The sequence below is a fragment of the Salmo salar genome, chromosome ssa06 (assembly GCF_905237065.1).
Source record: "Salmo salar chromosome ssa06, Ssal_v3.1, whole genome shotgun sequence".
Classification (NCBI taxonomy): Eukaryota; Metazoa; Chordata; class Actinopteri; order Salmoniformes; family Salmonidae; genus Salmo; species Salmo salar.
In genome coordinates, this window is record NC_059447.1 from 7,955,663 (window position 1) to 7,968,990 (window position 13,328).

At 43.2% G+C, this 13,328-nt stretch overlaps 1 protein-coding gene across 2 annotated transcripts in view; it reads left to right on the plus strand.

Moving 5' to 3' along the window:
- The window catches only part of LOC106606244 (ubiquitin carboxyl-terminal hydrolase 7), a 71,926-nt gene that overhangs the window by 27,039 nt on the left and 31,559 nt on the right, over positions 1–13,328 (plus strand). For both annotated transcript variants that reach the window (XM_045719686.1, XM_045719687.1), the window contains exons 11-16: positions 6,449–6,531; positions 7,812–7,921; positions 10,543–10,720; positions 10,998–11,142; positions 12,803–12,933; positions 13,144–13,278. In XM_045719686.1, the coding sequence (XP_045575642.1) occupies positions 6,449–6,531; positions 7,812–7,921; positions 10,543–10,720; positions 10,998–11,142; positions 12,803–12,933; positions 13,144–13,278 (782 nt within the window). The remainder of the gene's footprint in view (positions 1–6,448; positions 6,532–7,811; positions 7,922–10,542; positions 10,721–10,997; positions 11,143–12,802; positions 12,934–13,143; positions 13,279–13,328) is intronic.

Here is a 13,328-nt window from a genome sequence, read left to right on the forward strand (position 1 = left end):
AAGTGTATACTGGCAACAGCATCTTTAAGTGGACAAACGGTACTATTGCATCTTTTTCAAGCGAAGGTCTTTTAACACTAGAACAGGCCAATGGCCACTGAAGTTTGATTTTTATAAATAAACAATAATCAGCCAAAAGAAAAGCTATGTCCTGCTTCTTCCCTGACTTTTCCTAAATGTTTGTGTTTTACGCTGCTCATTTGTCACAATTTTGAAATCACAAACAGAGAAGTATTCATAGCCTTTTTACCAGTTTTCACACCGACTCCTAACTTAACCCGCGAAGACGTTGTGCTGTAGGACGTTGTGCTGTAGGACGATGTGCTGTAGGACCATGTGCTGTAGGACCATGTGCTGTAGGACGTTGTTACCCAGCCAGGCGCTAACGCGTCTCTCTCTCCTCACTGAATGAATGACAAATGGATGAATGGGTGGTAATTGTGTGCCTTCACAATTTCATTTTAAATCCTAACTGAATAATAAGAAGGGTGAAGAAGTTGATTTTAATTTAGTAAGACAATAGTGTAATGAGTTTTATGTCTATTTATAAGCGGCAAATAATCTGACCGCACTCGTTGCTGGTTGATACCTTTTCTTTTTTAAGTTTTACTTTGTACAAATAAGCTGTTATGGGACTTTTATTGACTATATTACTAATGAAATGTATTGTAAGGGAAACGACAACATGCTATGAATCATGCAAAACATATCCTGTACCCTATCCAAGTTGATGAGCGGGAAACAAACTGATGCCAGTCAACCTTTACAGCCGGCCCATCGACTCTACTCCATAACACATTATAAGAGTTAGCCTATAGACCAGATTAAATTGACAATCTGAGTGACACAATTTTTTTCATTTTTTCCCTTCATGTTACCTTTATTTAATTAGGCAAGTCAGTTAAGAACAAATTCTTATTTTCAATGACGGCCTAGGAACAGTGGGTTAACTGCCTTGTTCAGAAAGAATGACAGATTTTTACCTTGTCAGCTCGAGGATTTGATTTTGCAACCTTTGGGTTACTAGTCCAACGCTCTAACCACTAGGCTACCTGCCGCCCCATATTATGCCTATTAGTTGTAAATGCTGTGAAAGGAGCATCTCTTTATCATCCTCCTTCAGAGTCACGTGCAGGTAAAACAGTGTGGTTTCTATATAGTATCAGGTAGAGAACAGTGTGGTTTCTATATAGTATCAGAGGAGATTCTACAGGTAGAGAACAGTGTGGTTTCTATATAGTATCAGGAAGAGCAGATTCTGCAGGTAGAGAACAGTGGTTTCTATATGGTATCAGAGCAGATTCTGCAGGTAGAGAACAGTGTGGTTTCTATATGATATCAGGAAGAGCAGGTTCTGCAGGTAGAGAACAGTGTGGTTTCTATATAGTATCAGGAAGAGCAGATTCTGCAGGTAGAGAACACTGTGGTTTCTATATAGTATCAGGAAGAGCAGGTTCTGCAGGTAGAGAACAGTGTGGTTTCTATATAGTATCAGGAAGAGCAGATTCTGCAGGTAGAGAACAGTGTGGTTTCTATATAGTATCAGGTAGAGAACAGTGTGGTTTCTATATGATATCAGGAAGAGCAGAATCTGTAGGTAGAGAACAGTGTGGTTTCTATATGATATCAGGAAGAGCAGAATCTGCAGGTAGAGAACAGTGTGGTTTCTATATGATATCAGGTAAAACAGTGTGGTTTCTATATAGTATCAGGTAGAGAACAGTGTGGTTTCTATATAGTATCAGGAAGAGCAGATTCTGCAGGTAGAGAACAGTGTGGTTTCTATATAGTATCAGGTAGAGAACAGTGTGGTTTCTATATAGTATCAGGTAGAGAACAGTGTGGTTTCTATATAGTATCAGGTAGAGAACAGTGTGGTTTCTATATAGTATCAGGTAGAGAACAGTGTGGTTTCTATATAGTATCAGGTAGAGAACAGTGTGGTTTCTATATAGTATCAGGTAGAGAACAGTGTGGTTTCTATATAGTATCAGGTAGAGAACAGTGTGGTTTCTATATAGTATCAGGTAGAGAACAGTGTGGTTTCTATATAGTATCAGGAAGAGCGGGTTCTGCAGGTAGAGAACAGTGTGGTTTCTATATAGTATCAGGAAGAGCAGATTCTACAGGTAGAGAACAGTGTGGTTTCTATATAGTATCAGGTAGAGAACAGTGTGGTTTCTATATGATATCAGGTAGAGAACAGTGTGGTTTCTATATAGTATCAGGTAGAGAACAGTGTGGTTTCTATATAGTATCAGAGCAGATTCTGCAGGTAGAGAACAGTGTGGTTTCTATATAGTATCAGGAAGAGCAGGTTCTGCAGGTAGAGAACAGTGTGGTTTCTATATAGTATCAGGTAGAGAACAGTGTGGTTTCTATATAGTATCAGGTAGAGAACAGTGTGGTTTCTATATAGTATCAGGTAGAGAACAGTGTGGTTTCTATATAGTATCAGGAAGAGCAGGTTCTGTAGGTAGAGAACAGTGGTTTCTATATGATATCAGGAAGAGCAGGTTCTGTAGGTAGAGAACAGTGTGGTTTCTATATGATATCAGGAAGAGCAGGTTCTGTAGGTAGAGAACAGTGTGGTTTCTATATAGTATCAGGTAGAGAACAGTGTGGTTTCTATATGATATCAGGAAGAGCAGGTTCTGCAGGTAGAGAACAGTGTGGTTTCTATATGATATCAGGAAGAGCGGGTTCTGCAGGTAGAGAACAGTGTGGTTTCTATATAGTATCAGGAAGAGCAGGTTCTGCAGGTAGAGAACAGTGTGGTTTCTATATAGTATCAGGAAGAGCAGATTCTGCAGGTAGAGAACAGTGTGGTTTCTATATAGTATCAGAGGAGATTCTACAGGTAGAGAACAGTGTGGTTTCTATATAGTATCAGGAAGAGCAGATTCTGCAGGTAGAGAACAGTGTGGTTTCTATATAGTATCAGGTAGAGAACAGTGTGGTTTCTATATGATATCAGGAAGAGCAGGTTCTGCAGGTAGAGAACAGTGTGGTTTCTATATGATATCAGGAAGAGCAGGTTCTGCAGGTAGAGAACAGTGTGGTTTCTATATAGTATCAGAGGAGATTCTACAGGTAGAGAACAGTGTGGTTTCTATATAGTATCAGGAAGAGCAGGTTCTGCAGGTAGAGAACAGTGGTTTCTATATAGTATCAGGTAGAGAACAGTGTGGTTTCTATATAGTATCAGGAAGAGCAGATTCTGTAGGTAGAGAACAGTGTGGTTTCTATATAGTATCAGAGGAGATTCTACAGGTAGAGAACAGTGTGGTTTCTATATAGTATCAGAGGAGATTCTACAGGTAGAGAACAGTGTGGTTTCTATATAGTATCAGGAAGAGCAGATTCTACAGGTAGAGAACAGTGTGGTTTCTATATAGTATCAGGAAGAGCAGATTCTACAGGTAGAGAACAGTGTGGTTTCTATATAGTATCAGAGGAGAGAACAGTGTGGTTTCTATATAGTATCAGGTAGAGAACAGTGTGGTTTCTATATAGTATCAGGAAGAGCAGGTTCTGCAGGTAGAGAACAGTGTGGTTTCTATATAGTATCAGGTAGAGAACAGTGTGGTTTCTATATAGTATCAGGAAGAGCGGGTTCTGCAGGTAGAGAACAGTGTGGTTTCTATATAGTATCAGAGGAGATTCTACAGGTAGAGAACAGTGTGGTTTCTATATGGTATCAGGAAGAGCAGATTCTACAGGTAGAGAACAGTGTGGTTTCTATATAGTATCAGGTAGAGAACAGTGTGGTTTCTATATAGTATCAGGTAGAGAACAGTGTGGTTTCTATATAGTATCAGGTAGAGAACAGTGTGGTTTCTATATATGGATATTCCAGGTAGAGAACAGTGTGGTTTCTATATAGTATCAGGAGCAGATTCTGCAGGTAGAGAACAGTGTGGTTTCTATATAGTATCAGGTAGAGCAGTGTGTCTGCAGGTAGAGAACAGTGTGGTTTCTATATAGTATCAGGTAGAGAACAGTGTGGTTTCTATATAGTATCAGGTAGAGAACAGTGTGGTTTCTATATAGTATCAGGTAGAGAACAGTGTGGTTTCTATATAGTATCAGGAAGAGCAGGTTCTGCCGTTTCTGTGATTTATCTTTGTCAAATATCTCCCATAACTCGAGGTGCAACTTGATTTCCAAATGTCACTTTTTCCAACAATATCCTTGCTGTCCATGCATTCAGCTCATGATCACTCATTTTAAAAATTTTTTTATTTAACCTTTATTTAACTAGGCAAGTCATGACGCAGCGTTGCTCTGGCTACTATAAGCAAAAAACTAGTAACATAATAAACGTAACATTCAAATATCGTCAGTGGCTGAATGGCCAATAGAAACGAGATGGAAGCTGATAATGGAACATGTGACTTCAGTTTTGGTTAGCCGCTGATGTCCCAACCAGGTACTGGCTCAATGACTTTCCCCATCTGGGGAAAGATGAAACCAGGCCAGCGGGTGGGAAACCAGGCCAGCGGGTGGGAAACCAGGCCAGCGGGTGGGAAACCAGGCCAGCGGGTGGGAAACCAGGCCAGCAGGTGAGCGACTGTTTGACGGTGTCGTTTAGAGACTCTTGGAGCCTTACATGGGCAAAGGAGACCATGGACAACTTCTTCATCAATTTCCCTGGCAGACAAGTTGATTGCAAAGAAGACTAGCCTGCTAGAAACAGTGGACAAACAAATGCAGAAGCTGCCCCCCTCTGAGCAGAACAACATATCAGCGGAGCTGTACTCTTTATCAGTGATGGCGAGTGGTAAAGCAACACTCACGGTGTACAGATGTAAAAGAAATACAAGTGTTTACATCCTCAGCACCATGCATCCCACTGGATCTGGCATGTGAGCTTCATGAGAACCACATGAACGCCAAGAAAGAAGCTACATCTCCAAGCAGGCAGCGGTTCCTGCTCTTCCCCAAGCACCACATCTCCAAGCAGGCAGGGGGTCCTGCTCTCCCTCTTCCCCAAGCACCACATCTCCAAGCAGGCAGGGGGTCCTGCTCTCCCTCTTCCCCAAGCACCACATCTCCAAGCAGGCAGCGGGTCCTGCTCTCCCTCTTCCCCAAGCACCACATCTCCAAGCAGGCAGGGGGTCCTGCTCTCCCTCTTCCCCAAGCACCACATCTCCAAGCAGGCAGCGGGTCCTGCTCTCCCTCTTCCCCAAGCACCACATCTCCAAGCAGGCAGGGGGGTCCTGCTCTCCCTCTTCCCCAAGCACCACATCTCCAAGCAGGCAGGGGTCCTGCTCTCCCTCTTCCCCAAGCACCACATCTCCAAGCAGGCAGCGGGTCCTGCTCTCCCTCTTCCCCAAGCACCACATCTCCAAGCAGGCAGGGGGTCCTGCTCTCCCTCTTCCCCAAGCACCACATCTCCAAGCAGGCAGGGGGTCCTGCTCTCCCTCTTCCCCAAGCACCACATCTCCAAGCAGGCAGCGGGTCCTGCTCTCCCTCTTCCCCAAGCACCACATCTCCAAGCAGGCAGCGGGTCCTGCTCTCCCTCTTCCCCAAGCACCACATCTCCAAGCAGGCAGCGGGTCCTGCTCTCCCTCTTCTCCAAGCACCACAGCTCCCACTGGGGAAAAATAACACACAATGTCAAGTGTGCAGGTGCACAGGAAACAAGGCCCATGAAAACTGTGTACAGTGCAACTGATTTGCAACTGACATACAGTATCTGATACAATCAACAAATGACTGTTTTTATGTCTTGTCATGAATGTTTTCCCACTAATATTTCTTTACTTCATCCTTTACAATTGTTTGCTGGTGCTTCTGTTCAGGAATAAGTCAAATCATTTAACCTGTCACCTGGCTGGTTTTATTATTATTATTTTAGTTTCTACTTTGTCAAAAGAAGCTGGACTTTATGAATTACTGTGACAGTATTAATGATCAACTCTACAATAAACTGTTTTTATTGTATGAGAATCTAAAATAGACTGTAGGTCTGTTTTCTAGGACTGTAGAATTATACGAAACAGATCCTTGACTCTAAACATTACTATTGTTTATTTTTATTGATATATTCCCCTGAATATTATTTAATGCAATTAATAATTTACACGCATTTACTCACTATTTATCAGGCATGTTTGTGCACTTTGCAGGTTGATATGCATCTGATGCTAAAGGGGATGCCAGGCAACATTCTCTAGCGTGTACTGATGGGCTGAAAGGCCAGGCTGTTCTAGTGTTAAGGGTTTATCGGAGTTTGACATGCAGAAGGCCTTTACTTCCAGTGTCCTTAATGCTGAGTGCCAAGCAGAGATGCTTCAAATCGCATTTGTACAGTCTTTGGTATGACTAGGACGGGGATAGAACTCCTAACCTTTCAATCTCAGGGCAGACACTCTAACCACAAGGCTAGTGTGTGCGTGCGTGCGCGTGTGTGCGTGGCTAACTGTTTCTGTTCTCTCTCTAGTCTTTGAGTCCTTTAAGGACTATGTCGCTGTGGAGCAGCTTGACGGAGACAACAAATACGACGCAGGAGAACATGGCCTACAGGTGAGGCCTTATTCAGGCTTTATAAAGGCCTTATGTATGGTTAAAAGATGCTTTATATCACTACGGGTGGCCTTATTCAGGCTTTATAAAGGGTGTGTACAGGATTTATAGATGCTTTATAAACACTCAGGCTACATAACATCTTGATAATGGGTTTATATAGTTAATGATGAGTGTAAATGTGCTTTATGGACATGGCCTATAGGTGAGGCTGTAGAACAGGTTAATGATGAGTGTAAATGTGCTTTATGGACATGGCCTATAGGTGAGGCTGTAGAACAGGTTAATGATGAGTGTAAATGTGCTTTATGGACATGGCCTATAGGTGAGGCTGTAGAACAGGTTAATGATGAGTGTAAATGTGCTTTATGGACATGGCCTATAGGTGAGGCTGTAGAACAGGTTAATGATGAGTGTAAATGTGCTTTATGAACATGGCCTATAGGTGAGGCTGTAGAACAGGTTAATGATGAGTGTAAATGTGCTTTATGAACATGGCCTATAGGTGAGGCTGTAGAACAGGTTAATGATGAGTGTAAATGTGCTTTATGAACATGGCCTATAGGTGAGGCTGTAGAACAGGTTAATGATGAGTGTAAATGTGCTTTATGGACATGGCCTATAGGTGCGGCTGTAGAACAGGTTAATGATGAGTGTAAATGTGCTTTATGAACATGGCCTATAGGTGAGGCTGTAGAACAGGTTAATGATGAGTGTAAATGTGCTTTATGAACATGGCCTATAGGTGAGGCTGTAGAACAGGTTAATGATGAGTGTAAATGTGCTTTATGAACATGGCCTATAGGTGAGGCTGTAGAACAGGTTAATGATGAGTGTAAATGTGCTTTATGAACATGGCCTATAGGTGAGGCTGTCCACCTGTTCTACAATCATTTTTGGTTTGAGGGCCACAACGGGATTTCAAAATTCTTAGGATGGATTTGTTGGTCAAAATCAATTCTTTGGACCAGAGAAGGGTCAGTTAGTTGAACATCTCTGGTCCTGTATAATCTACACATACTTTCTGTCTAGATTCAGACCTGGAGGGTTTCTGGTCCTGTATAATCTAGATTTAGACCTGGAGGGTTTCTGGTCCTGTATAATCTAGATTCAGACCTGGAGGGTTTCTGGTCCTGTATAATCTAGATTTAGACCTGGAGGGTTTCTGGTCCTGTATAATCTAGATTCAGACCTGGAGGGTTTCTGGTCCTGTATAATCTACTGGAGGTAGGACACATGGATGATGAGTCAGTAAACTTACCGGCCGTGTGTGTTTCCAGGAAGCGGAGAAGGGGGTGAAGTTCTTGACTTTCCCTCCCATACTGCACCTGCAGCTGATGAGGTTCATGTACGACCCTCAGACCGACCAAAACATCAAGATCAACGACAGGTAACACACACATACCTGTCTAAACATGTTAATTCCACAGGTTCACTGACTATACCAAACATTAAGAACACCTTCCTAATATTGAGTTGCCCCCCGTTTTGCCCTCAGAACAGTCTATTCATCAGGGCATCAACTCTACAAGGTGTTGAAAGCGTTCCACAGGGATGCTGGCCCATATTGACCCCAATGCTTCCCGCAGTTGTCAAGTTGGCTGGATGTCCTTTGGGTGGTGGACCAATATTGATACACACAGGAAACTGTTGAGCATGAAAAACCCAGCAGGGTTACAGTTCTTGACACAATCCGGTGCGCCTGGCATCCACTGCCATATACCGTTCAAAGGCACTAAATATTTTGTCTTGCCCTCTGAATGGCACACAGACAATCCATGTCTCAATTGTCTGAAGGCTTAGAAACACTTCTTTAACCCTCCCCTTCATCTACACTGATTGAAGTGGATTTAACAAGTGACATCAATAAGGGATCATAGCTTTCACCTGGATTCACCTGTCATGGAAAGAGCAGGTGTTCCTAATGTTTTGTACACTCGGTGTAGGTCATGGTAACTTACCCCCCAGTAAACAGTGGGGGAAAAAAGTATTTAGTCAGCCACCAATTGTGCAAGTTCTCCCACTTAAAAAGATGAGAGGCCTGTAATTTTCATCATAGGTACACTTCAACGATGACAGACAAAATGAGAAAAAAAATCCAGAAAATCACATTGTAGGATTTTTAATGAATTTATTTGCAAATTATGGTGGAAAATAAGTATTTGGTCAATAACAAAAGTCGATCTCAATACTTTGTTATATACCCTTTGTTGGCAATGACACAGATCAAACGTTTTCTGTAAGTCTTCACACACTGTTGCTGGTATTTTGGCCCATTCCGCCATGCAGATCTCCTCTAGAGCAGTGATGTTTTGGGGCTGTCGCTGGGCAACACTGACTTTCAACTCCCTCCAAAGATTTTCTATGGGGTTGAGATCTGGAGACTGGCTAGGCCACTCCAGGACCTTGAAATGCTTCTTACGAAGCCACTCCTTTGTTTCCCGGGCGGTGTGTTTGGGATCATTGTCATGCTGAAAGACCCAGCCATGTTTCATCTTCAATGCCCTTGCTGATGGAAGGAGGTTTTCACTCAAAATCTCACGATACATGGCCCCATTCATTCTTTCCTTTACACGGATCAGTCGTCCTGGTCCCTTTGCAGAAAAACAGCCACAAAGCATGATGTTTCCACCCCCATGCTTCACAGTAGATATGGTGTTCTTTGGATGCAACTCAGCATTCTTTGTCCTCCAAACACGACGAGTTGAGTTTTTACCAAAAAGTTATATTTTGGTTTCATCTGACCATATGACATTCTCCCAATCCTCTTCTGGATCATCCAAATGCTCTCTAGCAAACTTCAGACGGGCCTGGATATGTACTGGCTTAAGCAGGGGGACACGTCTGGCACTGCAGGATTTGAGTCCCTGGCGGCGTAGTGTGTTACTGATGGTAGGCTTTGTTACTTTGGACCCAGCTCTCTGCAGGTCATTCACTAGGTCCCCCCGTGTGGTTCTGGGATTTTTGCTCACCATTCTTGTGATAATTTTGACCCCACGGGGTGAGATCTTGCGTGGAGCCCCAGATCGAGGGAGATTACCAGTGGTCTTGTATGTCTTCCATTTCCTAATAATTGCTCCCACAGTTGATTTCTTCTAACCCAGCTGCTTGCCTATTGCAGATACAGTCTTCCCAGCCTGGTGCAGGTCTACAATTTTGTTTCTGGTGTCCTTTGACAGCTCTTTGGTCTTGGCCATAGTGGAGTTTGGAGTGTGACTGTTTGAGGTTGTGGACAGGTGTCTTTTATACTGATAACAAGTTCAAACAGGTGCCATTAATACAGGTAATGAGTGGAGGACAGAGGAGCCTCTTAAAGAAGAAGTTACAGGTCTGTGAGAGCCAGAAATGTTGCTTGTTTGTAGGTGACCAAATACTTATTTTCCACCATAATTTGCAAATAAATTCATTAAAAATCCTTCAATGTGATTTTCTTTTTTCTCATTTTGTCTGTCATAGTTGACGTGTACCTATGATGAAAATTACAGGCCTCTCTCATCTTTTTAAGTGGGAGAACTTGCACAATTGGTGGCTGACTAAATACTTTTTTCCCCCACTGTAGGTCATGGTAACTTACCCCCCAGTATAGGTCATGGTAACTTACCCCCCAGTATAGGTCATGGTAACTTACCCCCCAGTATAGGTCATGGTAACTTACACCCCCCAGTATAGGTCATGGTAACTTACACCCCCCCAGTATAGGTCATGGTAACTAACACACCCCCAGTATAGGTCATGGTAACTTTATAGGCCATGGTAACCTACACCCCCCCCCAGTATAGGTCATGGTGTCTTGGCCCCCAGTGTAGGTCAAAGCCCCACTGGGGTAACACAGCACATACCTGTCTGCTTCACCAGGGAGTCTGATGTCCTGAATGGAGCTCACATTGAAGATATAACACAGGAAGAACATGGACACGATAATACTCATCACAGAAACACCTTTTCTTCCTCTCGCCCCCTCTCCGTCTCGCCCTCTCCGTCTCGCCCCCTCTCCGTCTCGCCCCCTCCCAGGTTTGAGTTTCCGGAGCAGCTTCCCCTGGATGAGTTCCTCCAGAAGACTGACTCCAAGGACCCGGCCAACTACATCCTGCATGCCGTGCTGGTGCACAGCGGAGACAACCACGGAGGACACTACGTTGTCTACCTTAACCCCAAAGGAGACGGAAAAGTCAGCGTCAAGGAGCCCATCGTGAGTCCCCCAACCCACCAATCAGTTAAATGCACTAGTATATCTGATCATTAATGTGGCGTAAGAACTAGTTTTGTATTGTCAACCTGAAAGGTGTTTTATCATGTTATTAACCTAGTAAGAGGAAATGATGTCATAATATGCAGCCAACATTCTGCTCATGTGTGTCCTGAGAAATTATACAATGATGGAACATCAACTGTTTTCTTTATAACGTACATCTGTTCCTCTCTCCCTCTCCGTTCCTGTCTCCTCTCTGTCTCTCCTCCTCCTCCAGTGGTGTAAGTTTGATGATGACGTGGTGTCACGGTGCACCAAGGAGGAAGCCATTGAACACAACTACGGTGGCCATGACGACGACCTATCAGTACGTCACTGCACCAACGCTTACATGCTGGTGTACATCCGCGAGTCCAAACTCAGTAAGTCACCTTATGGCGCTTTACAACTCAGTAGCTTAACTTCTTGGGGCTATGTGGGACGCTAGCGTGCCACCCGTGGTGCACCCTATCAACAGCAGGTGCATTTCAAGAGCGGCAAATTTGAAACCAAATAAATGTCAAAATTCAAATTTTTCAAACATACAACTATCTTACACCCTTTGAAAGATAAACATCTCCTTAATCTAACCACGTTGTCCGATTTCAAAAAGGTTTTACGGCGAAAGCATAAAGTTAGATTATGTTAGGAGAGTACATTGACAATAGCTGTGTGTAATGTTTTGTCAATTCAAAGACAGGGTCACCAAAACCATAAAACCAGCTAAAATGATGCACTAACCTTTTACAATCGCCATCAGATGACACTCCTAGGACATTATGTTAGACAATGCATGCATTTTTAGTTCTATCAAGTTCATATTTATATCCAAAAACAGCATTTTACTATGGCATTGATGTTGAGGAAATCGTTTCCCTCCAATAACCGGCAGTCAAGTCAGCACCACAAATTAAATAATTAAAATTAGAAAACATTGGTAAAATATTATATTGTCATTTAAAGAATTATAGATTTACATCTCTTGAACGCAATCAACTTGCCAGATTTAAAAATAACCTTACTGGGAAATCACACTTTGCAATAATCTGAGCATTGCGCCCAGAAAAATATGCTTTGCTATACAGACAAACGGCCATGTTGGAGAGATCTAAAATCGAAAATACTATGTAAATAATCCATTACCTTTGATTCTCTTCATCAGATGTCACTTCCCGGAATCCCAGGTCCATAACGAATGTAGTTTTGTTCAAAAAAGCTCATCATTTATATCCAAAAAGATCCGTGTTGTTAGCACATGATCTAAGCCAGCCGGACTTCTCGTCATGAACGAGGGGAAAAAATATATTTACGTTCTTTCAAACGTTGTATAGCATAAATCATTAGTGCCTTTTTTAACCAGAACATTAATAATATTCAAGGTGGACGAATGCATTCTCTTTTATAACGTATTGGAACGAGGGTACCCAACATGAACTCGCGCGCCAGAGTCTAATCGGCCATCACCGTTCCATGGCTCTTGTTCGGTCAGATCTCACAGTAAAAGACTCAAAACACTTTGTAAAGGCTGGTGACATCTAGTGGAAGCAATAGGAAGTGCCAAAACATTAATCAACCCCTGTGTGTTTCAATGGCATAGGCTTAAAGGTAATTCAACACATCAGGTATCCACTTCCTGTCAGAAAATGTCTCAGGGTTTTGCCTGCCAAATGAGTTCTGTTATACTCACAGACACCATTCAAACAGTTTTAGAAACTTTAGGGTGTTTTCTATCCATATATAATAAGTATATGCATATTCTAGTTACTGGGTAGGATTAGTAACCAGATTAAATCGGGTACGTTTTTTTATCCAGCCGTGAAAATACTGCCCCCTAGCCCCAACAGGTTAAGTCAGGATATTACTTTTATAACTCTATGAAGCCTTATAACTCACTAAGTCAATGCTATGAAGCCTTATACTACCTTTTGTAGCACATGGTAGTCAACACTTCAGGTGAGGTATTGTTAGGTAACCCTGTGTTTACCCGTCTCCCCCCAGGTGAGGTATTGTTAGGTAACCCTGTGTTTACCCGTCTCCCCCCAGGTGAGGTGCTGCTGGCGGTAAACGACGTGGACATCCCCCAGCAGCTGGTGGAGAGGCTTCAGGAGGAGAAGAGGGTTGAGGCTCAGAAGAGGAAGGAGCGGCAGGAGGCCCATCTCTACATGCAGGTCCAGGTAAGGCTTGGAGCTCTCTCCTCCTCCCCCCAGTCACAGGTCCAGCTAATAACAGAATGGCTTTAGGAGAATGTTGGTGTTATGAATCACTTGTCTCTATTTCTCCATGTCTCTTCCCCTCCCTCTGTCTCCCCCCTCGCCCTCTCTCTCCTCTCTCCTTCTCCTTCTCCTCTCCTCCTCTCTTCTCCACCTCGCTCTCTCTCCTCCCAGATTGTGACAGAGGACCAGTTCTGTGGTCACCAGGGTAATGACATGTATGATGAGGAGAAGGTGAAGTACACTGTGTTCAAGGTCCTGAAGAGCTCCACGCTGCAGGAGTTTGTCCAGAATCTCTCCCAGACCATGGTGAGACTCTCTTCTCTCTCTGTGTGTTGCTGTCCTCTCCGTTAACCTTT